This window comes from Sorex fumeus, unplaced genomic scaffold, assembly GCF_029834395.1.
Source record: "Sorex fumeus unplaced genomic scaffold, SorFum_2.1 ptg000098l, whole genome shotgun sequence".
NCBI lineage: Eukaryota > Metazoa > Chordata > Mammalia > Eulipotyphla > Soricidae > Sorex > Sorex fumeus.
Genome location: NW_026606155.1, coordinates 72,768,300 through 72,796,154, shown reverse-complemented (window position 1 = coordinate 72,796,154; position 27,855 = coordinate 72,768,300). Strand labels below are relative to the sequence as shown.

At 43.1% G+C, this 27,855-nt stretch overlaps 1 protein-coding gene across 1 annotated transcript; it reads right to left on the bottom strand.

The window, feature by feature from the left end:
* On the bottom strand, positions 1 to 26,079 carry DAD1 (defender against cell death 1). Its single transcript, XM_056134063.1, has 3 exons — positions 25,794 to 26,079; positions 10,110 to 10,279; positions 1 to 238 (listed from the first exon to the last, which is right to left on the bottom strand). The coding sequence occupies exons 1-2, from the start codon at positions 26,002 to 26,004 to the stop codon at positions 10,149 to 10,151; spliced, it is 342 nt and encodes a 113-aa protein (XP_055990038.1). The 5' UTR covers positions 26,005 to 26,079; the 3' UTR covers positions 1 to 238; positions 10,110 to 10,148.
* Positions 26,080 to 27,855: the final 1,776 nt, after the last annotated feature.

Below are 27,855 nucleotides of genomic sequence, written 5' to 3'. Positions count from 1 at the left end.
GAAGCGGCATAGTCTTTTATTGCTGAAGGCAAAGAAATTACACTTAATGGAAGGCAGAGGTCACACTAATAAATGCTCATTACAAAGTTATTCTGCCACAGAAGCGAGGGAACTTCTCCGGGCTCTTCACCTGCATACCAAATCAGATTCGGGAGATGGACAAATCTGGAGGAAATCCAAACGTCCAACAAACTGCCATTTCAAGAATGTTTATCCACGAGGAAATGAAGAAGTGAACCTACAAAAGAGAAGCAGAAAGGTAAGAAGAGATATCCAAGATGATATTACAGCCAGGGTCCAAATCCTTCAATCTACAATAAATAAAAAGCCAAAGACTGTTATGGTGTTCCCAAATTCTAGGCAGTATTTAAGCCCAGCTAGACCAACCAGAATAGAGCAAATATTTTTCTAAGCACATTTATGAGAGAAACCATAAAAATTAATACTCAGATCTGAATTCCAGGCACACCAAGGCAAAACTAGCTAAGAACTGGTGGACACGTTCCAGCACGAGCTCTGCCATTGATTCGCCACAGCCTTTCAGATCTCACTGACCTCTCTGGCCCACCAACTACTCCAGGTGCGGAAGGTTCTAGAAAGTTTCTAAGGTACTAAATTCCACTGGGGTGGCAGAGAGGGGGTGGTGGGGATGATGGATGGGGAAAAAAAATTCAAGAAGGAAAGTACAGATAAATTCCAAGACTTCAATTTAACAAAGAACCAAAAAGGGAGGGGGGGAACGACACTATTCTTTTCCCCTTGTAAAGACAACTATTTTCAGCAAGAGCATAAAATATAGCTCCAAGTGCCAAACAGATAGTACAGAGATAGTTAAGGTGCTTGTGGATAGTATAGATAATAGTGAAGGTGCTTGTTTTGCATGCAGCCAACCCCAGTTCAATGCCCAGCATCATCTATGATCCCCTGAGCACAGAGCCAAGAGTAACCCCTGAGCACAGCTGGGTATGCCCCCCACCAAAAAAAAAAAATAAAGCTAATAAAACAACATCTCCAAGAGGGTCCTGAGACAGCATACAGCGGGTAGGATGTATGCCTTGCATGCAGCAGCTGACCCAGATTCAATCCCTGGCACTCCATACAATCCAATGCCTGTTCCCACCCCCCCAACCACCCCTGCAAGAAGTAATCCATAAATAGAGCCAGAAGTAAACCCTGATCACTGCCCAAAAACAAAACAAACCAGGAAAGAAAAAAAAAAATAGCAACCACACCTCTGCAAGAGTCAGAAGAGGTGGTGCCTCCATCTAGTATATGTGGCCGGAAGGCCAAATGATGGCCACTAGACTCCAGGCACTGCAACTGGTTATAAGCAGCTGCTTTTTCCTACAGTGTGCCACAATCTGTGAGCTAGAGAGGAAGTACAGTGGGTAGGGCATTTGCCTTGCACGTGGCCAACATGGATTCAATCCCAAATATCCTATATAGTCCCCCAAGATTTGCTACAGGTGATCCCCGAGTGCAGAGATAGGAGTAAACTCTGAGCACTGTCAGTGTGGCCCAAGAAAACAAAAAGAAAGAAAAGAAATCCTCTATACTGGGGTATATTGGGTGGGGTTCACATGTGGCAGTGCTCGGGGACTAGTCCCAGCTATATACTCAAGGATCACTCCCTGCAGTGCTCAGAGACGTGGTGCTACGAATCAAACCCAGGTCTCCCGCATGAGCTCAGCGTTTTCAGAGATACTGTAGCCTGGGTCAGGGAGGCAGCTCAGCAGCCAAGCACTTGCAGGTACGAGGGAGAGGGGGAGAGAGAAAGGAAGACAGTGAGACCGGCAGAGGAGGGAAGGAGGGAAGGAGGGAATGTAGGTCATGTCTTGAAAGAGGCTGGGAACCATAACTTCTCAGAAGAGTTGGATTCCCATTGGGCAAAAGGGCATCAACTTTACTTGGTGTACAGTATAGCCTGAGATTACAGATCTGAGGCTACTAGTCAAGTGTTTTTATTTCACTAACAATGGCATTAACAGAAGTACTTACTGTTGAATATATCTATAGCTTTGGCATTTGATCAAAAAATTGCCAAAGAATGAGCAAAAATAGGGAATGATGGAGTCAGACATGTGGACAACCCGGGAACAGTTCCTGGCATCCCAAATGTTCTACCAAGCACCAAGTGGAGTAATTCCTAAGTGCAAAACCATGAGTATGACCTGGTTTGGGGGCATCCCTGGGTGTGGCCCCAAAACAACAACAAAATAGGGAACAAAAAGTGTTCACAATGACAATTAAGAATAAAGAAGTCTATAGGACTCAGTCACTCCATCAAATTTATCTTTATTTCTTAAATTTTGTGGTGCTGAAGCCTCATAGACACAGAAAAACTCTACCACTCTACCACTGAGTACATCTCTGGACCTCCACTAAATTTCTTAAAGCAAACTCAGGCAACAGACCAAATAATAGAGCATACCAACTCTAGTGGCCAAAGTGAAAGAGCCTTTGTTGAAATAGGGCTATTTCCACAAAGAGCCTTGAGACATTTAGAATTATAAAAGAAATCCTAATTTTTTATATAAAATTATAAGCCAGTTTTTGAGATTCTGTATCAAAACATTTATACCTAACATTGGGAGTGGCCCATCTAGAAGACAAAAATGACTTCTATACATTGTCCCTCGGACACTGATTTGCAGAAAATCCTAATTACAAGACCTGCTCCCTTCTTTGGAAGCAAAATATATCTACTAAAACTATTTCAAAAGCTGAGATTCTAGGATTCTTTGAAATGTCAGCTCAACAAAATTAGACTATTCAACAACTGAGGAGAATGGTTTCAACTGCTAACCAGAAGATAAAGGTTTCTAAAAAAATGACTAATAAAATGTTCGCCCTACATATCAAGATATGCAAAATAGAAGACACCTACTGAGAAAAGTTAGCATGACTTCTTCGGTCTATTTCACCACCGCAGAAAAGAATGCCATCGGATCAGTCTATTCTAATCATCTTTAAGGAAAGCAAGACACAACACAAAGAACTGTTAAAAATGATTACTCTCTATACAAAGATACAAAGATAATGCCAGACAGGGTCATTTCTATTTGGAATCTGTATTATTCTCTGGCACCATCTCATTCTAGATACCAGCACCAAGCAGATATGCACAAATACTGATTTTCCTTCAAGTTCATCTTGTCCTAAATCCTGGCCACCCAATTAAAACTGAAATCAGAGAAAATGTGCACCAAAGACTATTCTGTAGAAAATCTAGGTTGAGAGATCAATGTGAATTACTGCAATTTCAGAAGGCATGATACAGTACTAAAAATGAAGGTAGCAGCAAAGATCAGACCATCTCATCCTCATTTCATAGACGAAGAAACTAATTTTTACAGACTGTCTAGAGCTAGGGTGCCCAACAAGACAGTTACAAGCAACAGGCGACAAAACTTAACATTAAACCAAAATTCTGTTCCACAGTCACTTGCTACATTTTGAATGTTCAATGACCGCATGCATGTAGCTAGCTCATAGCTATTTTTCCTACTGCTCAGAGCAGATTTAGAACACATTTACATCAAGAAAGTTCATTGAACAACACTGTTCTCGGATCACCTTCTCTCAATAACCCATGTGTCTTGGCCTGAATTCTCGAATATTTCTTCTGGATCAGATTCAAGATGATCAATTTTGCAGAAATATTTTTGACAGTCTGCCTTCATTCTCTCCTAAGATTTTTCCAATTTAAAAAGACAAGTTGGGGGCCAGAGAGAACATTCAACAGGCTGAGTGCATACTCTGCATGCAGGAGACCCAGGCTCAATCCCCGAACACTATACAGTCTCTCAAGAACTGCTGGGAGCAACCCTTAAGCATGAATTCAGGAACAGCTCCTGAGTAGGGCAGGTATGGCCCAAACCACAAAAACAAAAAAACAAAACAAAAATAAATGAAAACTGAAAAGAAAAGCTGGGTCCTGAGATGTGGCTCAAGTGATAGAATAAACACTTTGCATGTGCACGGCCCTGGGTGTGACTCCCAGAACTGTACAGCCCTGCCCCATCACATATGGTCCCATAATGACTTAAAAAAAAAAAAAGACAAGTAAGTTTAATACTTTTAGTCAAAACTTTCTAACAAGAAGATGTATATATTCATTATCACATAGTTCTTGGGCCGAATAGAAGGAAAGCCAAAGTTTGGAGTCAAAATGACTGTGATCAGTTCTCATTAGTCTCTTAGCAGCACGTCCAGGGCCAAGACAAGTCAACTAAGATTTCACCAGAAGCGATAACCTTGTCAAGCTGAATGCTTTTACTCACTGCCTCCATCATGTGTGAACCAGAAGGACCACATGGGTTCATGTATTTAAAGTGAGGAACAAGAGATGGCTCAAAGGGGGAGAGACCTCGGGCTTCACATGCAAGAGCAACTCCCAAACACCCCGGCACTGGCAGATATGCTCCCCACATTCCCTTATCTCCCAAAAAGTACACGGAGTATATATGAATCCTGTAAAGCTGGTCCTGTGACAACTGCAAAATATTCTTTAAAACACAAATGTTGTAAAAGACCTTTCTCCAGACACTGAACTTTTCTAAGAATATTGAGGGGTCACTTCCAGCATTCAGTACTCAGCTTGGCAAGTGTTCAGGGGCATCAGGGGCACATCCAACAGCGCTAGGGGTGCACAGGGATATGGTGCCCGCACCTCGTCCATGCAAGGCATGTGTTCTATCACTTTAGTCACATCCTCAGACTAAAAGACCCACAGTCATGCTTTATCTTTCTACCTCCTGTGAATGGATGAAAGGGATCTGGTCATATGGACAAAAGCCAACAACTGAAGAAAAAAAAAAGCAACCCAGCTGAGGATTCACACAAACAGCACAATTCTACTCCCAACACAATGGGAACAACCATGGATTCTATTCAGCAAAGACCTTAACAGCTGCAAGAGACTGACCAGCCAGGCCAATCCCCTGATTGTGCAGACATAAAAACTGGGCTGAGAGACAAACTTTTTTGTCCATTCAACCAGTGAACACAGAAAAATCTCAATGCGGGACTTCCGACTCCTAGGCTCATGCTGGCACTCCAGCCAATAGGCCCTCGTTATGAATACTTTCCTTGGCTTGTCTCTTCCATACCACTTTCCACATGTCTAAGCACCCACAGAAGTAATTATACAGCTACTTTCCACAGCCTTTTCTTGCAGCTGAAAAAGATGTATTCATTCATGCATTCATTCAACACATACACATTGTGACTGCTAGCCCAGTGCTAAGTCCAGAGATCCCTGCCCTCAGGAAAAGTAGAAAATGCAATGAGAGAGAAAGGAAAGTGAATGAATAGTCTCCTTATAAAAAAAAAAAAAAAGGACCGCAGCATGAGGGGCTCTTGAAAACCCCACAAGTGGCTCCTCCACATGAAGAAGGAAGGGTGTGGCAAGGGAAGATGACATCGCCCAAGAGCCATCCAAGTAGCAAAGATGGAGAAAAACTCAAACACTGTGCTCTTTGTTCTTAGTCCCCTTTTTTCCAGAGTAGCTTTAAGCTAACCAAAGACAAAATGGAGTTCAATCACCAGATTGTGTGTGGGTTTGGTTTTGTTTTTTTGTAATAATGTATTTAAGCAGACTGAGTTATGAAAGAATAACAGGTGAAGAATTCAGCAAAAATCTGAGTTTGGTCCCTGACATGGCCTGGCACCATGAGTACCACTGGGTGTGGCCCTGGTGGCCCACAGGACTGCTGGGTCCAAGCATCACCATATCACTGCACCCCGTCATTGAACCATCTGGCTCAACCAATCCTTGCTAACAAGGATTATCAGGAATGGGTCCACAGACCACTAAGCACTGTTTGGGAGCACCGCCACAAAAAAAAGTCGAATGAGTTCATCTCACCCTCCAAGGGAAGTGGAGTTGGGGAAAAAAAAAAAGATGATGTAGTATTTAAGCCAAAATCTGCAAATTCAGGATAGTTCTTTTTTGCTATTGTTTGGGAATGGGGAGCATGCAGTGCCAGGGATTGAAGCTAGGGGTCCTACGAGTGCACTCTAGCCCTCTGAACTCTCTCCTACACTGAATAGCTCCCTTCTTGAGAACTTCTTTAGCGGCTGGGTCAAATTCAGTATTAGGTGAAAAGTCAGGGAGAAAATTAATAAGCAGGTCTCTCCAGCCAACAGAAAAAAAAAATGAAAACCATTACTGACGGGGGTGGGAGGTCATGTGAACAGCAGAAACATGTTTAAAACCAAAATAAACAACAAAAAAGGCATTCTCAGACATGGTAGGTAAATGAAAGGAAATGAAATCCATACACCATCTTCCCTGTGGAGCAAGTGTCATGGGCCCCTTAAGGGTTGCCTGCCTCTGGCGCCAACCCCATACTGCCCACTTCTGGCCAGTATGAAAAGCAGCCCCCACCCAGCAACTCAGCCCACTTGGACCTCTGCTGCCCTCCAGTGATGGGAAGAAACAAAATTTAGCACATAGGCTTCAGTGGTCTTGTGTTCAACTCCCCTTAAGCTTTGCATCTGACTCTCTGAGCACAGGAACCACACAATCCACTGGGTGGCAGCAGAACCTAGGGAGTCGCTGGGCATTTCCCTTGCAGAGGGAAATCACTAGATCATGGTGCTTAACCAAAAGCCACCTGCAATCACAGGTCTGTAAATAGCAACACTGGTGTTTGTCAGTCACAGAGAGAGAGACACAGCCCTGCAGTCCCCTCTCTCCAACCAGGATTAGAGAGAATTGTTTGAAAGAACTGTGAGAGAATTGCCTTCATTACTGTGTGTGTGTGTGTGTGTGTGTGTGTGTGTGTGTGTGGTGGGGGGGGTGGGAGGGAGAGAGTTAGCCCCAGGCTAAGCACACTTCCCAGTGGCAGTTCTTCCCTTTCTGCCCATTTCAGCTCTAACTCTGGCTTCACATCAGCAAAAAGTTTCCTTTCCCCACTGTGAACCAATGAATCTACATCTCTCTCTTCCTTTTTCTTTGGAGCATGGAAGACAGGCTGGCATTTCTGAACAAGAATTCCCCAGATATAAAAAAAAAACAAAACCAGAAATAATGACTAGAAGTAAGCACATTTGTAATTTTTTAAATAGTCAAATATTCTAAGAGTCTGTGTCAGGCAGACATTCATTCAAAAGAGATTTACTACCACTTAAGTGCCAAACACTGATCATCATTTCCGGTCTGTGCAAACTAATGGTACTCAGAAGCTCACCGGGGTGTTTTTCACTTTTATATTTTATTTTTATGATAATCTAACATGTCCTGTGAGTCTGCTCTGAGCCAGCAGGAAAGCCAACTAACAGGCTAAAGTTTTACCTTAAGACTGCCTACTCCTAGGGCTGAGCATAGTTCAAGGGTTGAGGCACTTGCCTTGCATGTGGCCAAGCCCATTCTATTCCCAACCCCACATGGAGATGGTCCCTAGAGCACCCCAGAAGTGACCCCTGAGCAGAGCCAGGAGCAACCCCTAAGCACTGCCAGGTGTGGCCCAAGACCCACCCCCCCCAAACACACCCCAAAATTAAAGATTTCCTACTCCCATCATTGAACATGTTTTCAGAATACCGTAAAATCAATAATTTGCAAAAGGCTGTATTAAAAGATCTAGGTTTTCCATTTGTCTAGGCTGAACAATGTGTCATGAAGAGCCTGTGGTTAACGTCTTAAACACATTTCTTAATCATGTAATTATCAAATACACTCGGTTAAAAATGGACTGTCAGGAGCCATGGAGGTAGTTCAAAGGGCTGCAGTACATGTTTTGCATACAGGAGGCTCAGGTTAGATATCTGGCGCTCCCAGAGACCTTCCAAGTTGAGCCAGCAACAGCCTTTAGGCACTAAACCAGGAGTAGCCTATGAGTAACACCAGGCTTGGCCCCAAAACAATGGATTATCAAACTTACAAGTTTTTTAGCAAAGGTCTCTAAACCTTTTGTCTATCAAATTAGCAAATCTACCTTCATAAAGTTATGTAAAAATAAAGTACAATAAAGAATAATTATTTCAAGACTGCCTACAGTGAGCACTCATTACCTGTTACCGTCTGTACTTCTTCCTGAATGAATCCATTTTTTCAACTCTGCCATGTTCTTTTGATCCACTTCCTCAGAGTAACTGCGGTTTTAAATGTCACCCCCAAATTCATGCAAAAGCGGCACATATAGATGTTTATTCTTTTTTATGCCCAACTCTCAAATGTACTTGGCAAGTATGAAGAATGTAATCTGCTTTGTTCTATCTTCTGAGTTGGTATAAATATTGAACTCACTTGGAAACTATTTTAAAAGTGTTTTTGGCACACTACACATAGAACTGAATTAGAAGCTCATGAAAAGGGCAAATAGATATTTAAAAATATAGTAAGACAGTATAGTAAAAGTCAAATGAAGGATCTCTGTGAAAAACCTTCATGGCGGGGGGGGGGGTTGGGGGAAGACAAAGACTTTGCTGAGCAGGAGAGAGAGGCAAAAGGCTGGGTTCCATCCCCAGCATCACACCCCACCCATCGCCCAACCCCAGTGCCCCGAAGAGCAACCCCAAGCATAGAAATGGGATTAGCCCCCAGCACACTAGGTGTGGGGGGAAGAAAAATTATGAACTCTCTACAGAACGATTTAACACTATAGTCTGGGTTTGAATGGTCTTGCTGTACCTTGGGCCTATATTTCCCCACTGAACAAGTGTCCTCAGGTTGTTAATGTGGTACGCGGCACCGTTTCTGCTGAGCCTGCTATTTTGTCTGTCCTTGTCATAATTCTGAAATACTCAGCTCTCTGCAGCAGAGTAATCCTCCAATCACAACAGCCCAAGGAAATGATTCTCCATGCTGTGCTATCTCCCCAAGCCCAGAGAGCATCCCTGATCTCTGATCTCTTTGTTCTGCCCCCCCGCCCCCCTTATAAACATATACCATGGCTCAACGAGAAACTGCAACCTAGAGTCAGGACATCAGAAGACTCATGACCGACCTGGCCAGGTTACTCTCTGAGAGCCGAGTTACTCCTGACACAAGTGAGAATGTTTGGTGTCCTTAGGTCTGCTTCCTAGCTGGGCTCCAGGGCCAGACACTGCCACTGGGCTGCAGGTGGGACAGTGGCTCCTCTCCCTGGGCCCCCACAGCACTTTGTTCCCAGCCACAGCACTCGACCTACGCTGTCCCTGTGCCTTCTCTCCTACGCCATTCTTCTCGTCTTCCAGAGAGGAGTCGTGTTACTTTTGTGTTCCCAGTAACAACACATTAAACGGCACGTGTGGGAGTGGGCAAATGAGTCCTGGTCAGGTCTCCGAAGAGTTGCTACTAGGGGGGATAAGATGATTTGTTCTCAAGCTTTTTCATGGAGATAAGACTATCTCTGTCAACTTTTTGACTTCTATCAATCAAAAACACTCTGATTCCACAGCTGTTTTTAGGGGCTGTACCAATTGGTTTAAGAAAATAAAAGCTTCATTTGTGGGGGAAAAAAAGAAGGGCAAAAGAACCAAACTGCTGACAACTTTAAATAGTGCAAGATCAAACCCAGATCTCAAATATGCAAAGCATGCCTGAGCCACATCTCTTGCCCCTTATTCTACATTTTTTAACTTTTCTCCTAAGCTAATTCAATTTCCCCACTTTTACTTTATCAAGCATGTTAGCAAATGGCCCTTAGTCATTCACCGAGCATATACTGTAAACCTACTGGGCTTAAAAGCACTATAATAGGTACTGTAGGGACAATGGCCTAGCATTTAATTTCATTTAAGTTCAGAAATCAGGGAAAAAAATATAGAGTAAATCTAAAGGAAAGAAAAAGAAACCTAAAATTTATGTCTCTTCCAAATTCTCAAGAGTTATTTTCATAGAGTTATTGGTGCAGAAATTAATGTATTAGCTAGCTACAGGCAAACTCTCATTTTCTGTTATCTTAATGATTTGCAGAACAGTGAGAAGAGAAGGCAATGACCAAAAGCAGCAACACTGATGAATCATGATGATATAATGCATACTTTGCAGACCAATGGAAAATTCTGCAACTGTCTTATCAGCAATATGGGAACCTTGTCAACCATGAACAAAACCAGTCCCATCCAATTTCAACTCCTAAAATCAACATTATGGAACAAGGGCTATGATCATCACTTACATTCTTATAGTCTCCTACTCCTCAATTAACAGGAATTATTCATCCAACGAAGTTCATGACAACAAGGTGCAGAATGGTGCTGGCAAAGAGAAAATCAGCAAAGGCCCGTTCCGGGGAGATACCTTGGAAATCTGCCTTGTTCTGTGGGTTGATCTGTATTCTCAGGCAAACTGTATAAGAAAAAAGCATAACCATAATTATTTACAAGCATAAAACAAATGCTACTAATGAACACACATAATCTGTTACCCATCAACTCTATTATAAAAGAAATGGTACATGCTTACATTAAAAGGTGAAATGATATCCACCATAGCCCCAAATTTTAAATCATCTATTTATCTATGGGCAGTAAAATGGGGAAACAATTGCAAATGAATACTGCAGGCTACAAGGAGAAATGTAAAACTTTACAATAATAGAGGAATTCACAAAAAGGGTTTAGTAACATAATCCAGAGACAAAAATCACACTATCTCTGATTCCACTTATGTAAAGCTTACTATGAGGCAAAACCAATCTATGACCATTTAAATCAGGATAGTGGCTTTGATCTTTCACAGGGTAAGTGTGATGAGGAAGGGGATAGTGAAAGTCCAAAGGTGCGGGTAATAATCTAAATACTGACCTTGATGATGATTAATGGGGTGAAATTGAAAATTCATCTAGTTGCACATTTAAGTTTTACACTCTAACCATTAAGGACAAGATAAAGGGGGTCAGGGAAAGTGACTTCTCGAAGTCAAACCAAAATCCAAAAGTTTACACAGAATAAAAATTAATGTAACAAAAAAAAATCCTCAGAAATCTCTTACCAACTATACTTATACTTGGATAAAAAAGAGACCAAACTGGTTGACAAAGGTGATAAAACTGTGAATTAGTTTCTAATAAAATTATACAGTGCATAGCAGAGATAAATAAACATGCCATCCATGAGGATCTCATAACCAAAGATAAATTAACTTGAAAATTCTAGCAGTTGCATGTCTCAAACAAAGGCAGGAACCTCAAGCTTCTTGACAAGTTCACTCTGACAGAGAATTCTATGCCGAATTCTATAACTCTGAAGATTCAACCTGATACATCAGCCATAGTCATTTACATAAAATGGAAGCGCCAGGAGTACACTTTTCCAATATATCGTTACATCTGTGATATATTACACTACTTAAGAAAAGCCAAATTTGCTTCTGGTTAGCATCCACTCTATCAGCAACCAAGAAAAAGCAATGAACTAAACTCTAACCCACCAGTCAGAAAACCATCAGATGAGTTCTCCAGAGTCTGTCACCATGGCAACAGTTTTCATTAGGCTTCAACATGTAAACACTGAAAAAGCACCACTGATCTTTCCAGGCACCTGGACCCTTCAAAATATGAAGGACACTGACTGAATAAGGGCACCCAATTAAAACCCTGCTGTGGAGAATATAAATTGGTTCATCCTTTAGGGAGAAAAATCTGGCAATATCTATTAATATTTAAAATGTTCTTACCTTTTGACTAAAGAATTAATCTTATAGAACAAAGACATTCCAACTGCACATATGCTTAAGTTAAAACAAAAACCATCCAAATGTCACCCAAGGGATTATTATTATAACTTAAATGACAGACATATAGTCAAACCCCACGCAATGCCAGGCAACTATTCAAAAAAATAAAATAAATTCTCTATCCATCTACAATAAAGATACCCAAGATATCTTGGGTATCTTTGGGGGGGGGGGGGGGAATCATTCCATTTCATACAGATCTTTTGAAAAATAGGCAGACAGAAAGATACGGTATTTTCTTATGTGCTTTAGTTGCAAACTAGAAAAAAAATCTGGAGAAACAGATACCAAACTCTTAAAGAGTGGCAGCTCAGGTGGAAGATGCAGGTCGAGTTTCAGGCAACACGAGAGGACAAAAGAGAAAGAAGCTCCTTGTGGATGAGGATAAAGTAATGACAAGGCAGTGACACTGTTAAAAAATCACAGTCCCACAGAGATGGAAAGGATGCCAGGGGTCACCAAGACCAAGACCCCCTTTCAGGCATAAAATGCTGAAGAAGTACTGGGGTGTGGGCAAGTTGGGGGAGGCTACAGGAATCCGTTTGGGAAGCTTTCCAAAGTAGAATACTGCCCTCTTCCAGAACCTGAACCTGATAAGCATCTCTGGTGCAGCATTACAGACCTGCCAGAGCCTGTGCTACTGATAGGGGTGTCACATTTCTCAGGTGCACTGGCATGCCTATTCCAAAAGCTCCTCCAAAAAAGCAACTTGAATTCACTGTGGGTGGGAAACAGAGACTGGTCAGCCTCGAAGTAAAAAAATATAGAGTCTGTCAGTCTGGTCTGGGATCCACCGGATGGTGCTGAAGGGCTACTTCTGGCTCAGTGTACAAATGGCGTTCAGCAGATCATGCAGTGCCAGGTATGGAACCCAAGGTTCTAGCACATAAAATATGCAGTTCAGACCTTTGTACTAGCTCCCTGGGATCCCTCCAAATATTAAAAATAGATATAACCTAACACACAACTTAGCAATTCCACTCCTAGGCATCTATCAAAAAAAGATACAAACTCATGAGTTCAGGACCAGTGAGACAGCTCCATAGGCTGGAACACAAACTCTGCATGCAGGGTACCTGGAGTTCATTCATGCGTGGTCACCTATGCACAGAGCACTGAGCCTCAAGACACCTCTGAGTACTTCCGGGCATGATCCCAAAAGAAACAAAATAAAATAATAATTTAGAAATATACCTTCCTATTGTAAATATACAAACTTAAATTATAATCTGAAAATTAAATAAATAAAATAATTTTATTTAATAAAATTAAATAAATAAAATTAAATAAATTAAATAAATAAAATAATAAAATAAATAAATAAAATAATGTCTTTTTTTAAAAAGACGCACAGAACCCTATGTCCACTGCACAGTTGTTTACAATTACTAGCAGATGACTGGGATAAAGGGCTAGAGAGATAGTAAGAGGGTGGGGCACTGAGCTTGCATGCTGCCAACCTGGTTCAACACCCCACATCCCACATATGAGCACTGCCAGGAGTAATCCCTGAGTGCAGAGCCCAGGGTAACCCCTAAGCATTGCCAGATGTGGCCACTGCTCCCCCGCTGCCCAAAAAAACAAACAAACAAAAAAAGACATAGTAGAAGCTGAGAGGCTGTACAGTGGGTAAGGCACTTGCCTTGCAGGCAGCTTACCCAGACTCAATCCCTGGTACCCTGTATAGTCTTCCAGGAGTGATGGAGCCCTGTGAGGAGTGATCCCTGAATGCACTCTCTCTCTTCTCTCACTGGGGTACAATCCTAGAGAGCCCCAGTGACAAGGCACAGAGCAGCAAGCCCCAGCAAGGGCACACAGGTGACAGGGTTCCAGCTGCAGACTTCAGTCTAGGAAGGCACCACCAGAGATGGACAAGACCAGGGGCCATTGTACACTGGAGGCGAGCAGACCACAATGGACAGGACTTAGGCCATGGTACACAGGAAAGGGAGGGCACTACGGAAAGAATGAGTGACATCATACATAGGAAAGAGAAGAGGCCTAAACAGTGAGGAGGAACCTGGACCCATGCACTTACATAGTACAATAAAATCTAACTACTTAAAAAATAAAAATAAATACCTTGGGGAATACTGGCATTTTGTGGTGGGTGTGAGAGGGTAAAATTGTACATCTAAAACAAACATTTTTACTCTTATAAATCATGAAACTATTGTTACCTCAAAAAGAAATCACAAATCATACATCTAAATTATATACTGTACCTCTAAACCCACAATTTTGAGACCACCTGCCCGCCCCCACCAAAAATAGCCTGTAGGCGCCAGGAATGTGGTTCAATGGTAGAGCACATGCTTTGCATATATGAGGCCCTGGGTTCAACCCCTGACACTAACTTCCCCCCTCCCGAAAAGACTCCTCCACAAATGGCCATCCCTGAGCACTTCCCACGGAAAAATCTACTGCCTCTTGAAGTGCAAATTTAATCTTCTGAAATGTTCACTCTGTATCACTGTATCACTATCCTCCCGTTGTTCATCAATTTGCTCGAGTGGACACCAGTAACGTTTCCATTGTGAGACTCGTTACTGTGTTTGGCATATCGAATACGCCACGGGGAGCTTGCCAAGGCTCTACCGTGCAGGCGGGACACTCTTAGCTTGCTGGGCTCTCCGAGAAGGAGGAGGAATCAAATCCGGGTCGGCCACGTGCAAGGCAAATGCCCTACCCACTGCGCTATCGCTCCAGCCAATATATGTCCCTATGGAGAGAAATGTAGAATAACTTCTGAGTAAGGAAATAAACAAAGATGAACAGGAGCAATAGTACAGCAGGTAGGGCATTTGCCTTGCGCATTGCCAACCCAAGTTCAATCCCCAGTATATATGGTCTCCCAACTACCCTCCAAGAGTGATCCCTGAGCACAGAGCCAGAATAATTCCTGAGCACCACAGGTGTGGCCCAAAAACCACCACAGTGGTATATGCCAAAGAACTAAGAACACAGTGAGTAGGAATCTATTTTTTTATGTGATGGTCATATAATGCCTCTCAAAGAAGGGGCTATTTGGGGCTGGAGCAATAGCACAGGGGGTAGGGCATTTGCCTTGCACGCGGCTGACCTGGGTTCGATTCCCAGACTCCCATATGGTCCCCTGAGCACCGCCAAGAGTAATTCCTGAGTGCAGAACCAGGAGTAACCCCTGAGTATCGCTGGGTGTGACCCAAAAAGAAAAAAAAAAATAGAAGAAGTAGATTTCTGCCTTGGGAAGTACTCAGGGATGGCCATTTGTGGAGGAGTCTTTTTTTTTTGGGGGGGGGGGTGAGTGTCAGGAGTTGAACCCAGGGCCTCATATGTGTGCTCTACCACTGAACCACATCCCTGGCGCCTAGAGGCTATTTATAAATTTTTAAATTGGGCTATTTAAGACCCAATTCAAATGACAGGAGGCAAGCATATAAAAATCTGGAGCAAAGCATAGATAACTTAGACAATCTTAATACATTCACATTATAGCAGGTCACTGACCAGCCTACAGTGACTAAGGAGATGAGCAGCCTCCTTCTGGGGCTTTGTAAGAATGCAAAGTACCATCAGCATGCTGGGTGGAGAGTCTACGAACAGTTCTAAAAGTAATAGAACATGAACATTTCAGAGTTTTAAGCAGAAAAAAAAATCTAATTTAATCTGTTAATAATCTATCTAAATCAGATGATTATGATCTGGTTTTAAATTTGATTTAAAGTAAAATAATCTGATTTTTCTCTTTTTTGGGGGGAAGGGGGATGGCAGTACTCAGGGACTAGTCCCAGCTTGGTTCACCCCCTCATAGTACTCAGGGGAATATATGTGTTACCAGGAATGTTTTAAAATTGCTAGAACAGCCATGTGGAGAATGATCTACAGAGTTAAAGAAGACGAAGAGGAATCATTTATAGACCAGCATACACAGGTGATGACAGTAAGAATGGATAGAAGAGAGACAGAATATATACTAAAAGAAGACAGGACTTGCTGGATAGATGTGGAGATAAAAAAAAAAATCAAAGGACTGAGGAAACCCACTTAGATGAAGACAATTTCAATTAGGTTGAAGCCTGATTTCTGACGTCAACAAATCAAGCAATTTTGAAACCACAGACAGACTGGTAAAGAAGCAGATAGGTGGGTGAAAGTTTACTTTAACAGGTACATAGACATCAAAAGAAGATGTTATGGGGCTAAAGAGACCATACAGAGGTTAAGTCTTCTCTCTGCTTTACATGGCCAAGCAAGGTTCAATTCCTAACACCACAGATGGTCCACCAAGCCCTATCAGGAGTGATCCCTAATTGCAGAGCCAAGAGTAAGCCCTAAGTACTGCCAGCATATGGGGCAGGGGGTAACTGGGCAACTGTATTACAAATTTGAAATTCGGAGGACAAGTCAAAACTAGTACATATGTTGGAGTTACACAGATATTATTTAAATTTATCTGTGGACATAGAGAAAAAGAGAAAAGAGAACCATGAACTCTACCAGGAGAACAGAGTGTTGTAAAAGTTTTGAGAAGTCTTTCACACAAAAGGAAGCAGACTAATTATGGTCCATGCTGCTGAACAATCAGGTAAGGTGAGGTAGATGACCACCAGGTTAGTCAAAAGGGCAAGAAACAGTTCCCTGGCATGGTGGGATCACGCCACCACCAAGAGTGAGTTAAGGAACTCACAGAAAATAAGAAAGCAGAAACAGACTGTTCATTCAAGGAAGTCAGTGATGATGGAAATGAAAGAAACAAAAATGGTAACTGGAGGAGTATCAGGGGGTAAAGTGAATTCTTGCTTTGTGAAAAGTAGCTGCATTGGGGCTGGAGTGATAGCACAACGGGTAGGGCGTTTGCCTTGCACGCAGCCAACATGGCCAACACAGGTTTGATTCCCAGCATCCCATATGGTCCTCCGAGCGCTGCCAGGAGCAATTCCTGAGTGCATGAGCCAGGAGTAACCCCTGAGCGTTGCTGGGTGTGACCCAAAAAGCAAAAAGAAAAAAAAAAAGTAGCTGCATTTTACTATTATGTAGGTTTCAGTATGCATCACCAGCACACAGTGTGTAAATACTATTAATTCATCACTAAAAGTCCAATTCTGTACTCCACCAAACATATGTCTCCTTCATCTGGAAGCATTTTTTATTTTATTTTTATAAAGTTGTTCATAGTGATTTATTACACTCAATATTACAACACCAATCCCATCACCATCACACCTTCCCACCATCATTATTTCCAATTTTCCCAACCACCACCCAAGCCTGCCCCAAGAGCAGGCCCTAAATGATTTATTTTGTATTGCTTGTTATGATTAATTCACTTAAAATGGTCAAAAAAAAAATTTTTCCTTTTTTTCCTTTTCAAAAAAAAGAAAGCGTGTGAAGATTGTTGTATCTCACCCTGAAGCCATTAAGCTCTTACATAAGAGATTACTAACATGTTGCTACAGGTTATATGCTGTGTGTTAGTATTTCCTTAATCAAGATTGGTTGCCCTCTACATTTGTAAAGTAGAAGACTTGTGTGTTAATGTTTCCTTAATCGAGATTGGTTGTCTTCGACTTGACATCCCATCCAATGTGGTGTGCTACTCCTGGCATACCTGTGGAGTAGAGTATGGAATGTCAGGCCCCAGGAAGCCTGAAAGTACTTTTACCTGGACACTGGAACATTAGAAATATGGCACAGAGAGAAATTAATGATGCAGGATGGAAGAATGACTATAGAAGTTGAGTTCTGAAGGAGTAAAAATCAACGAGATTTCCCTGCTTGAGGAGTGGCTTTGCTGAACAAGGCACAGAGTCTTAACAATCTGGGACGTCAATCAGAGCAGAGGTAGAGGCTGCTGATTCTCTGGAGTGAGGAAAAGATTTATCCACTCTTTTTGTGAAAAATAAAACAAGATCATCAGCTGAGAATAAAAGAAAAGAGGGGATATAAAAGAGCAAAGAGGAAAACTATGAAGTTTATTTCTGGAAAGCAAAGCTATTAGAAAAGAATTATAGGGCCTCTGGGCAGAGCTGAGTGCCCATTTGTGTTCCTATTCTCGCCAAAACGTCTCCATCACACTACTATATAGTTACACTTGACTGTATCTCCCACTAGACTATGAACTCTGAGTGCGGAGACAATGCCTGTGTTTCACGGAGTGAATCCACAGAACCCAGGCAGAAAACCTGGCTCATAACTGTATGGTATTCCTTAAATTATTAGCAGGATGCTAAGAGTTGAATATATATACAGGTAAGCACCAAGGATGCAGAGATGAAAAGTCCCTATTCCCTATACTCAAAGCACTAGCTCTCGCGCTCTCTCTCTCTCTCTTTCTCTCTCTCTCTCTCTCTCCCCCACACCTCTCATATATTAAGAGACGCACCTACCTAAATTTGTTGAGAATGAGGCAAGAAAGATAGGATCATGAAAGAGCCTGTATGTAACAGATTTTGTTTTCTTCTTTACAAAGGACAACTTCTATATGTATAGTGACACAATCAGATTTACAAATCAAATCAGGCCATCAAAGAGTAGGACAGAGAATAGAAACTAAAGAGATGAGTAAAGAAGATCAGTCTAGATGAGAAATGCACAATCTTAGAGGGTCAGAAAGACAGTATAGTTGGTAAGGTAGTGGCCTTGCATGTGGGTGACCCAGCACCACACAGCACACCAGGAGTGGCACTTGAGAAAAGAACCAGGGACAGTTCCTGAGTACAGCCAGATGTAGTCCAATGGAGGGGGTAACATTAAGAAGATGAAGAGAGAAACGGAGACAAGATTCAGAAACAGGATTCTCAGGTGGAGTTCTCAGGTTAGGGATGTGGCTCAATGATAGAGCACCTGCCTTGCATATATGACACCTAGATTTAATCCCCAATACCACAGGAAAGAAACAGTACAAATGGATTCTCAGGTATAAGGTTAGCAGAGATACAAAACAATAGGACCCCAAAACCTGACAGACACTTGCCTACTGCAAAGAAAGGTCACACCCAATGTTCAAAATACCCTTGGTGAGATAGAAAACATTCTAGATTAGACCCTCTTGATTCTCAAACTCAATTATATTGTGGATTTGTAACCTAGAGGAACACAGTGTTCTTTAATCCAAAATCGTCTCCTATAGATTACAGAACAGACCAAAGTTGTGCAATGACTTAAAAACTGATTTCAAGGAGGCTGAGGGGCTCAAATGAAGAGTATCTGCCTTGCAGGCGTAAAACCACGAATCCAGTCCCTTGCACTACCACACATGTTGAGTATAATCCATGAACTCTGGGCAGTCCAATCCCCAGAGCCTCCAGTATGCAATCAATAACATAACAGGCTAAGTGCACCACTACCATAACCCATATCCCTAGCCAAACTTAAATACTGCCACCAGAGAGAGTGAAACTCTGGTCATCACAAAAATGAAGAAGGAAAAATAGAATAATTAGATGTTTCCACCTTTAAAAGATAATTGAGGACCCGTGACTGAGATCTCCAAGCTGGCTTGGAGCAGGACTGGGCCTCCTCCCCCCAGCTCCCTAGTTTGCAAGGAGCTTGGCAGTCACACCCACAAACTGCCCCCAGCACCACATAATCTCACCAATGGCCAAGATTCAGAGACTCTGAAATAAAGCTCCCAGAAGAAAGCGACATATGCCTTACCCATGAGTGAATCTGCTCTATAATCATATTCTAAATTTCAGAATTCCTGGAGCATACAGCCACGTTTGCAGCTGTGCAACCTTTCAGACTCTAGCCCACTGACGCACCAAAAGCAGCACACATTTGTTTGGGTTTAACATACATGCCTGTAATCCCTTATACAAAGGCTTAAATGGCGCCAAGATGGAACACAACAATTTTACACACTTTGCTCCTATGGTGGTGGGAAGGTACATGGTGGTGGTATTGGTATTTGAATATTAAATGCAATGAATTATTGTGAACAGCTTTATAAAACTAAAATATAAATAAAATAAAATAAATTTTTTTAAAAAGATAACTGAGGAGCTGAAGAGATACAACAGTGGGCAGGGTGCTTGCCTTGCATGTGGCCGACCGGGTTCAATTCCTGGCACCCCATATGGTTCCCAAGTCCACCAGGAGCAATCCCTGAGCAGAGCCAGAAGTAAGCCCTGAGCACAAAAAACACCCACCCATTTGCCCCCAAAAAAAGATAACTGAAAAAAAAAAAAGAAAGCCGGATTTTAAGATCAAAGACTTAAATTTTCACATATTCCTCCTAATAAACACTTGAAGAGACAGAAAGCATAACAGGCTGAGCACAAGCTTTACAAGCAGAAATCAGTGCTCCCTCTCCATACCTCATGGTCCCCCAAGCATCCCTGGTCTGGAGGCAATCCCCAAGCACCAAGTCAGGAGAGTAGTCCCTGAGCACCACAAGATGTGGCCCAAAAATCAAACAAAAATCAACAGTTTAAATGAGAAGAGGATTTCAGTTTTAAAAAAAGAGAAAGGCAAACACCATTATTTACTCTAAAAAGAACAGATACCCTCCTCTAGAGATACCTAACCAAAGACAAACAGTTGGCTGCTAAGGATGTTTAAATTATGACAACAAAAGAATATCCTCCCTCTGATGCCCTCTGAGAGCCTATCATACTAAGGACAGGAGAGAGCAGACAACAGGTTGAGTGCGTACAAAGCAAATGCTGTGTGAGGGAGCCCTGGGAGCAATCACTGAGCACTGTCAGACTCAGTGACCCCAAAAAGGGGATGGAGGCAAGTCCACTACACCATAAACTGTTGGGTTTGGGTTTCTTTCTTCTTAAGTTTTCTCAATGGGAATTTTTTTGTCTCTGGCTTCCTGTCACTCCCCGAAATCACAGGAGTCTCCCAGTCATGACAAAGTATAAGAAAACAGACAACTAGGGCAAAATATAAATGGCTTTTTAAAAACACGGCAGCATTCTATATTTGCTAAAATTGTACAGATCAATTTCCAAAGAGCATACGATAAATGAACACATATAGAAGCAACGGGAGAGGATACTCAGAGGCGCAAAAAACTTGCACTACATTTTCGTCAGGAATAGCACTGTAGCACCATCCTCCCGTCGTTCATCAATTTGCTCGAGCAGGCCCAGTAACGTCTCCATCGTGAGACTTGTTGTTACTGTGTTTGGCAAATTGAGTAAGTCACAGGTAGCTTGCCAGGCTTTGCCATGCAGGCACGATCCTCTCGGTAGCTTGCCGGGCTCTTGCATTGAGATTTAAAAAAAAAAAAAAAAAAAGGCCTAGCACACCAGGGGCTAGAGAGTCCCACAGGATCCATCCCCATGACCTCAGCATGCCCCAAGCATGAGCACGACAGCTCCACTTCGTGTGATGTAGGGGGCCACAAGTTTCTGGCCATGCCACTGCTACACAGGAATACCATAACTGAAGGCATATGAGCTCTGATGACACAGTGGCAGAGATGTGTGAGACCGGAGGAACAGCAAACACAGCAGCTGAGAGTTCCTGCTTTGCAGGTATGTATGGTCAAAAATTCAAACCCTCACTGTCCCACATGTGCCAAGCACAACCCTGACCAAGTGAGTGTGAGCACCCCAGAAAAAAAGGGTGGGCCAAGCACAAAGGCCAGGAAGTAGGACCCTGCATAAGCCCATGTCTAAGCTCCACCAAAACCTGTGTGTCTCAACTAAGAGTGGGAATCTGGATAAGTCCATGTGCAAGCACCCCAAGAAGAGGATTGCAAACCTCAGCAAGCACCATAATCTTATGTGTGACTTCTGGCAAGCACCAGTCAGGTCTGGGTGCAACACCTGGGTCATGGCAGCAAATACCAATAACAACAAAGAGAAAGGGGAAGGGAGAGGGAATTTACGACAGTGAGGGGCGGTTCAAAGTGTGACCCTAGGAAACACCTGTGCACAGCAACCCGAGTCACTGTGCCCGAACACTATACAACCAGAATGTGCCAGAACACCACAGCTAAAAAGCACAGTCCCCAGAGGCTGGAGCAATAGCACAGCAGGTAGGGCATTTGCCTTACACGCGGCCAACCCGGGTTCGATTCCCAGCATCCCATATCGTCCCCCGAACACTGCCAGGAGTGATTCCTGGGTGCAAAGTGAGTAACCCCTGAGCACAGCCAGGTGTGACCCAAAAAGAGAAAAAACAAACAAACAAACAAAAAAAAAACGAGCACAGTCCTGGAGAGCCCGTGTGCAAGGACCACCTCCAAAGGAGTATGATCCTTGGCAAGATCCACAACCTGACATGTAATCCCCAGCAAGCACCACAATTAACAGGTGTGATCAGTCAGGGAGGGAAATAGACAGGGTGGTGTTGGAATAATGTAGACAGGAAACCAGCATCAACGGTATTGTAAATCATAGTACCGCAATCAATTAAAATGTTGAGAATAAACAAAATGTGTGAGCACCACAGCAGCAATTAAAATGTTAAGAATAAACAAAATGTGTGAGCACCACAGCAGCTCACACATCACAACAATAGCAAGAGAAACATCAAAGGGAGATGTGGGAAGAACTTTTCCATCCAAATTACCATATGTGCTAATACCAATTTTACATCTCCACATTACTCTTTTTGTTGTTGTTGTTTAAGGGAGACTTACATTCTCTTCTCCAAGATAAAATCCAAATTCCCTGGTCTCCACCAATCACTATGTTCTAGCACCCAGTACTTATAATCTACAATACCCTTTCTCCAGCCAAACTGGCCTCCTTCCTTCTCTCCCATTACAAGAAAGTTAGAAAGCCAAACACCACATACAGTAATTGGCTTCCTACCCTTCTCAGCTCCACAACTTCTCAATAACCACAACTCCAAACTTCTGTATAAAACCAGTCTCCAGTTGATGATGTGAGCTAACGAATGGCAGTAGGGGTAGGAATTTTTAAGGTCAATGCCATCAAAAGAACCACAAATGATGCCCTTTGATGCCAACTATAAACTATCATAAATCCTTCTCTTGCTGGAGTTTTTCCTCCTTCCAGTCCAATTACCTGCTATCTAACAGCTATGGAAATCCCAATCTCCCAAATTGTCTCCATTAATAAACAGCCCTTTCGGTAGGCATTCTCTTCAAAGACAAGTCACTGACTTTTCATTGGCAATGAGGGAAATCAGTCTGTCAATTATATCTTAGCCACAACAGCCTCAAAAATTAAGGAAAAATGATTTGTTAAAAAAATCCTCTGGCATTATCACAAGTCTAATAATGTCCTAATAATATCAAACTATAGTCCAGACTCACTCCAGCAAAATAGACACTTCATGAAGCCCTGAAGTTGTTTTTTTTTTTTTTAACTTTCTTCCTTTGTCAGGAAGAACTTTTTCTTAATTGTGGTTTAGGTCACCTGGTTGCAACAGTGTTTAATGTCTTAATGTACAGAGTTACTGCATCTCACCACTACCAAGTGCCCAAGACCACCCAATGTGACCAAAATACTCTACCACTATCCTTCTTCGTATGTGTGGGGGGGGGGAGGGGCGGGGGGACAAATTTTGGATTTCTGACCATGCTCAATAGGATATGTTGTGCCAGGGATGAAATCAAACTTGGCTACATGTAAGGCAAGTGCTTTAATCCCTATACTATCTCCTGGCTCCCACTTCTCTTTTTTGGTGAGCTTTCAAGCCCCATACTATCCCCACCTTCTCCAGATATGGAATACAAAACCACCAAACAAAAGTCACCAGAGGGTTGGGGAGATGAGTAAAAGGAATGAGCACATTTTGTATGTGAAGATGCAGGTTTGAATTCCATCACTACATAGTTCTCAGAGCATCATCACGAATGAATCATAGCACATAGCTAGTATAGCCCCTGAGCACTGCCAGGCGTGGCCCCAAAACAAACTTGAGAGGTGCTCAAGATTCCCCCTTTTGCTCACCAAAGAGATTTATTTTTGTTTTGTTTTGCTCTGTTTCGTTTTGGGGCCACATCAAGCGATGCTCAGGAATTACTCCTGGTGGTACTTGGGGAACCATAAAGGATGCTGGAGAACAAACCTAGATTAGTCACATGCAAGTCAAATGCCCTATCAGCTGTACTATCACTCTGGTCCTCATCTAATAAATAGTTGTTTTTTGTTTATTGGGTCACACCCGGTGATGCCCAGGGGTTACTCCTGGCTCAGCACTCAGGAACCACTCCTGGCGGTGCTCAGGGGACCATATGGGATGCCAGGAAACAAACCCAGGTCGGCCGTATGCAAGGCAAATGCCCTACCCGTTGTGCTAACGCCCCAGTCCCTAATAAATAGATTTCTTAACCATGAACAATACTGGGGAAAAATGAAAGGATCCAAAGCAAAGAGGACAGGGTATCTGATAATGGCAACATATGAGCTCCTAAATTCTGAAATGCTCTATCTAGATCTTGGTCATCTACAAGAAAACTCAAAGGCAACATCTAGTTAACAGATTAACTCTGCAACATCAGAATAGGCTGGAACAAGTCATAAGTTCTTAGACTTATTTTAAGTTAAGAGAGAAGAAAGAATATTTCTGGCATGAATCTGATCAAGTAATTTGTGCTAAAAAGCATTCTACACATCAGTTTGTTAAAGATTTTGTCTGGGGGCCATACTCAGTGTCCTCAGGAACCACGTGGTGCAGAGAGCTGAAGCAGGGCATGTTGCAGACAAAGCATGAACTCAGCCCACTGAGTTTTTTCTCTGGACCTAGACCGGGAATTTCTAAACTTTTTCTGCTAGGAACCCCTTTGACCCAAGAAACACAACACCAGTGAGCTGCCAGAAATGCCTCAAATTTGTTAAGTAGACTCTGGGTTAATTTCTGGTGGTTGTGCCTACAAGAAGCCTTTTACCTTCCAAAATTCTTCACTATTCAGTTACATGACGCCCAATGGGGTCCTAATCCATAATTTAAGGAGGCCTGTGGTTTTCAAACACCGGTGCCAGCCACAGGTGTAAACAGCTGAAAATCTCTGCTCTACAGACTGGAAACTTTGTGCAAGAGGAGCACTGTAAATGAAATCTCCAGACAACTCTAATGCTGGATTCTGAATTTTGTCTGTGCCCAAACTAGAATGTAAATTCACGGGGAAATAGACATTATGACTCCCACATTTTTTTAACCATACTTTGTTTTAGCTATTTGATCAGTCTATCTGGTTCAACCGAAAGTATCCCGCCTGCACGGCAGAGCCTGGCAAGCTACCTGTGGCATATTCGATATGCCAAAAACAGTAACAACAACAGGTGTCATTCCCCTGACCCTAAAAGAGCCTCCAATACAGCAGCGTTGCAAAAAAGATGAGTAAGGAGAGGCTGCTAAAATCTCAGGGCTGGGACCAATGAAGACGTCACTGATGCACGCTAGAGTAAATCAATTAACAACAGGATGACAGTGATACTTTGTTTTAGACTCAAACTATAACAGAAAGCCTGGCTGATGGTATCCATGGCTGGACAGGCAATAACGGATTTTGACAAAAAATTGTATAGGATAAACGACTTTCCCTAAACATAACAATCTACCAGATATCGAGTGATGGGAATCAAAAAATAATAATAGTAATAGTAATGGAGCTAAACTAGAACTCCGGAAATAAAAGCTGAGTCCCGGGACTGTGAATTAAGGAGTTTCACCCACATGGACTAAGCAGGAGCAACGAAAAGTCAAAAGGCACGTCAAGTATAAACCGACAGGCAAAGTGCCTGAATGTTTCTTACACTGTGCACTGAAACACTTCGCCAGAGGTTAGCAGTGATTCGGCCAAGGGAAGAGAGACACTGCAGATCTGGGTGGGTTTTTCTTATTTCTTTACTTCCACCACCTAAAAGCTACGTGAGCGATGGAATGGAGTTGCCTGGGCACCCTCAGGATCGGAGGCCAATGCGCAGGGGAAGCTGCAGCATGCAGGAAAGTGTTTCCTCTTAGATCCCATTCCTGCTCCTCAGCATCCGGGTCACCTATCCGAGCCTCGATTTCCCTTTCCACGGGGACCAAAAGCGACCCGCACTAGCCGGTTGTTTCTTCTAACTTCTAACTAAAAGTCAACAGGCACGTCAGAAGTTCTAACTTCTTCTAACTTTACAAGGTGAGGGGGTCCGGCTCGGAGGAGAAACGAATGCTACGCGAATAAAGGCAAACGAGCACGTATCATAGCGAATACAAAATCATTTACCCGCGAGGATGAAGCTCCCCACGCAGGAGATGAAGCCCGAAAGGAAAGAGTTGAAGGGGAAGGTCCCCACGAGGAGACAGTAACCGAACTGCAGCGCCCCGGTCAGCAATATGTACAACAGGTACGCATCCAGCAACTTCAGACGCTGCGGAGTGGAGCTCAAATACTCTTCCAAGAAGCGCGAGATGACCGACACCACCGACGCCGACATGACTGAGCCTTCCACACTCCGGCCCGCGCTTCTCAAACTCGCAGCGCCGCCAACAGCGAAACCGGATGGAGGGTTTGCGCATGCCTGTAACTCAGCTCCGCCCACTCGAGTGCCCGCTTCGCGCAGGCGTAGAGGGAGGCAACCACGCCAAAGAGCTAGTGCGCAGACGCAGAACACTTGTACTTCCGGCAACGTCCGCCCAAATGAGCTCCTGCGCCTGCGCTGTGGATCTGGAGACGTGTACCCTTCTCGTCCTGTTTCCGCCGTCAAGGGGCCACGCCCACAGTTGCTCTGGCAACAGGATGCTGTGGGTAGTAGAGCGTGAGGAACCTAAATTGCAGACTTCAGAGCTACCTGAGGGTCTCCGCTCTGATTGGTCCACCCGCGCGTCCTTGAAGATTAAGGGTTTGGGTGTTTTGATCGCCACTGCCTGGCTCTCCCGAGCTTTATCACCAACTTAGCTCTAGTTCTGCTGAAGGCACTGACTGCTCCGTGTCTGTCCTGGATTTTAGAGTAAATCCGCTTCCCCCCATGTTGAGAACAACCTTGTCCAGTCCCTCTCCTGGAACCAGTTTAGACTTAGGTTTCTAGGGAAGCAGCAGAACTTTATCTCTGCCAGACCCTGAACTGAAGGAGAGGTCTAGCTTTGCTGGGAATAAGATAGTACAGACTGGAGAGACAGACAAGAGAGCTCTTTGTATGTAGGATGCCCAGTTCGGTCCTTGGAACCTCGCGGTGGCGAACAAACAAAAATAAGCCTGGTAGAACACCATAGCCCATAGATTTCCGTATTCTTTGAGGGAACATTTTGGGGGACCTATTCTGGAGTGCTGGGCCCCTACTGCCCTGCTCGCTGCTTAGGTTTTGCTAAATTGGTAGTTCAAGCAAATCAGATAGTCTTAAAATGTCGCAGAAGGGGAGGGAGGTGGATTGGGGTTGTTAAAAACGAAAATGGCAAGTCCAGAATGCTTGTACAAAGCCCATCAAGACTTAATACCTAAGCTAATTGCCGTTTCAATCTTCCTTAGACGAAGATTATCTTAATTGGTCAGTGGGAATTTTTTAGTAAGAACCTATGAGGTTATGGGTTAACCTCAAATCCTGAAAGGAAAAATGAGATAATCTGACACAAATCCTTTAACCATTACCCGTAAATAAGTTTCTTAAGCCTGAAATAAATCCCTTTTCCTTATCATTCCCTTTCTGCCTATAAAAACTTCATTTTGTAAAGACTTTTGCAAAACCTTTTATACTTATTGAACAGGATGCTACCCAATTTATGGATTGCTTGATGAAGTCTATTAAATCTTTAGAATTAACTTGGTTTGGGACAGAGATAATACAGGGGCTTGCACCTGACGCCCATTAGTTCTTTGACACTGGCTCTTGTCCCAGAGCATCAGTGGATTTAAACCTGGTCACCCCCTAGATCCCACCACAGGAAGCCTAAGTGGTGGGATCTAGTACTGCAGGACCCAAGCATCACAACATCCTTGATCTCTCACACTGAGTCATCTGCCTAGTAGACTAATTAGCACCTAAGAGTAACCATATGATTACCCTAAGAGTAACCATAGGGTCCCCTGAGTGCTGCTTGGGAGTTCCCAGGAAAAGGTAAAAGTTTTATTTTTACAGTACTTTCATTATGCTTATTTGATGTTTTAATTATTTTATTATCTAATGATAATTTTATTGGGCTGGAACGATAGCACAGAGGGTAGGGCATTTGCCTTGCCCGCGGCCAACCTGGATTCAATTCCTCCACCCCCTCAGAGTGCCCGGCAAGCTACCAAGAGTATCTCGCCTGCTCGGCAAAGCCTGGCAATCTACCCGTGACATATTCGATATGCC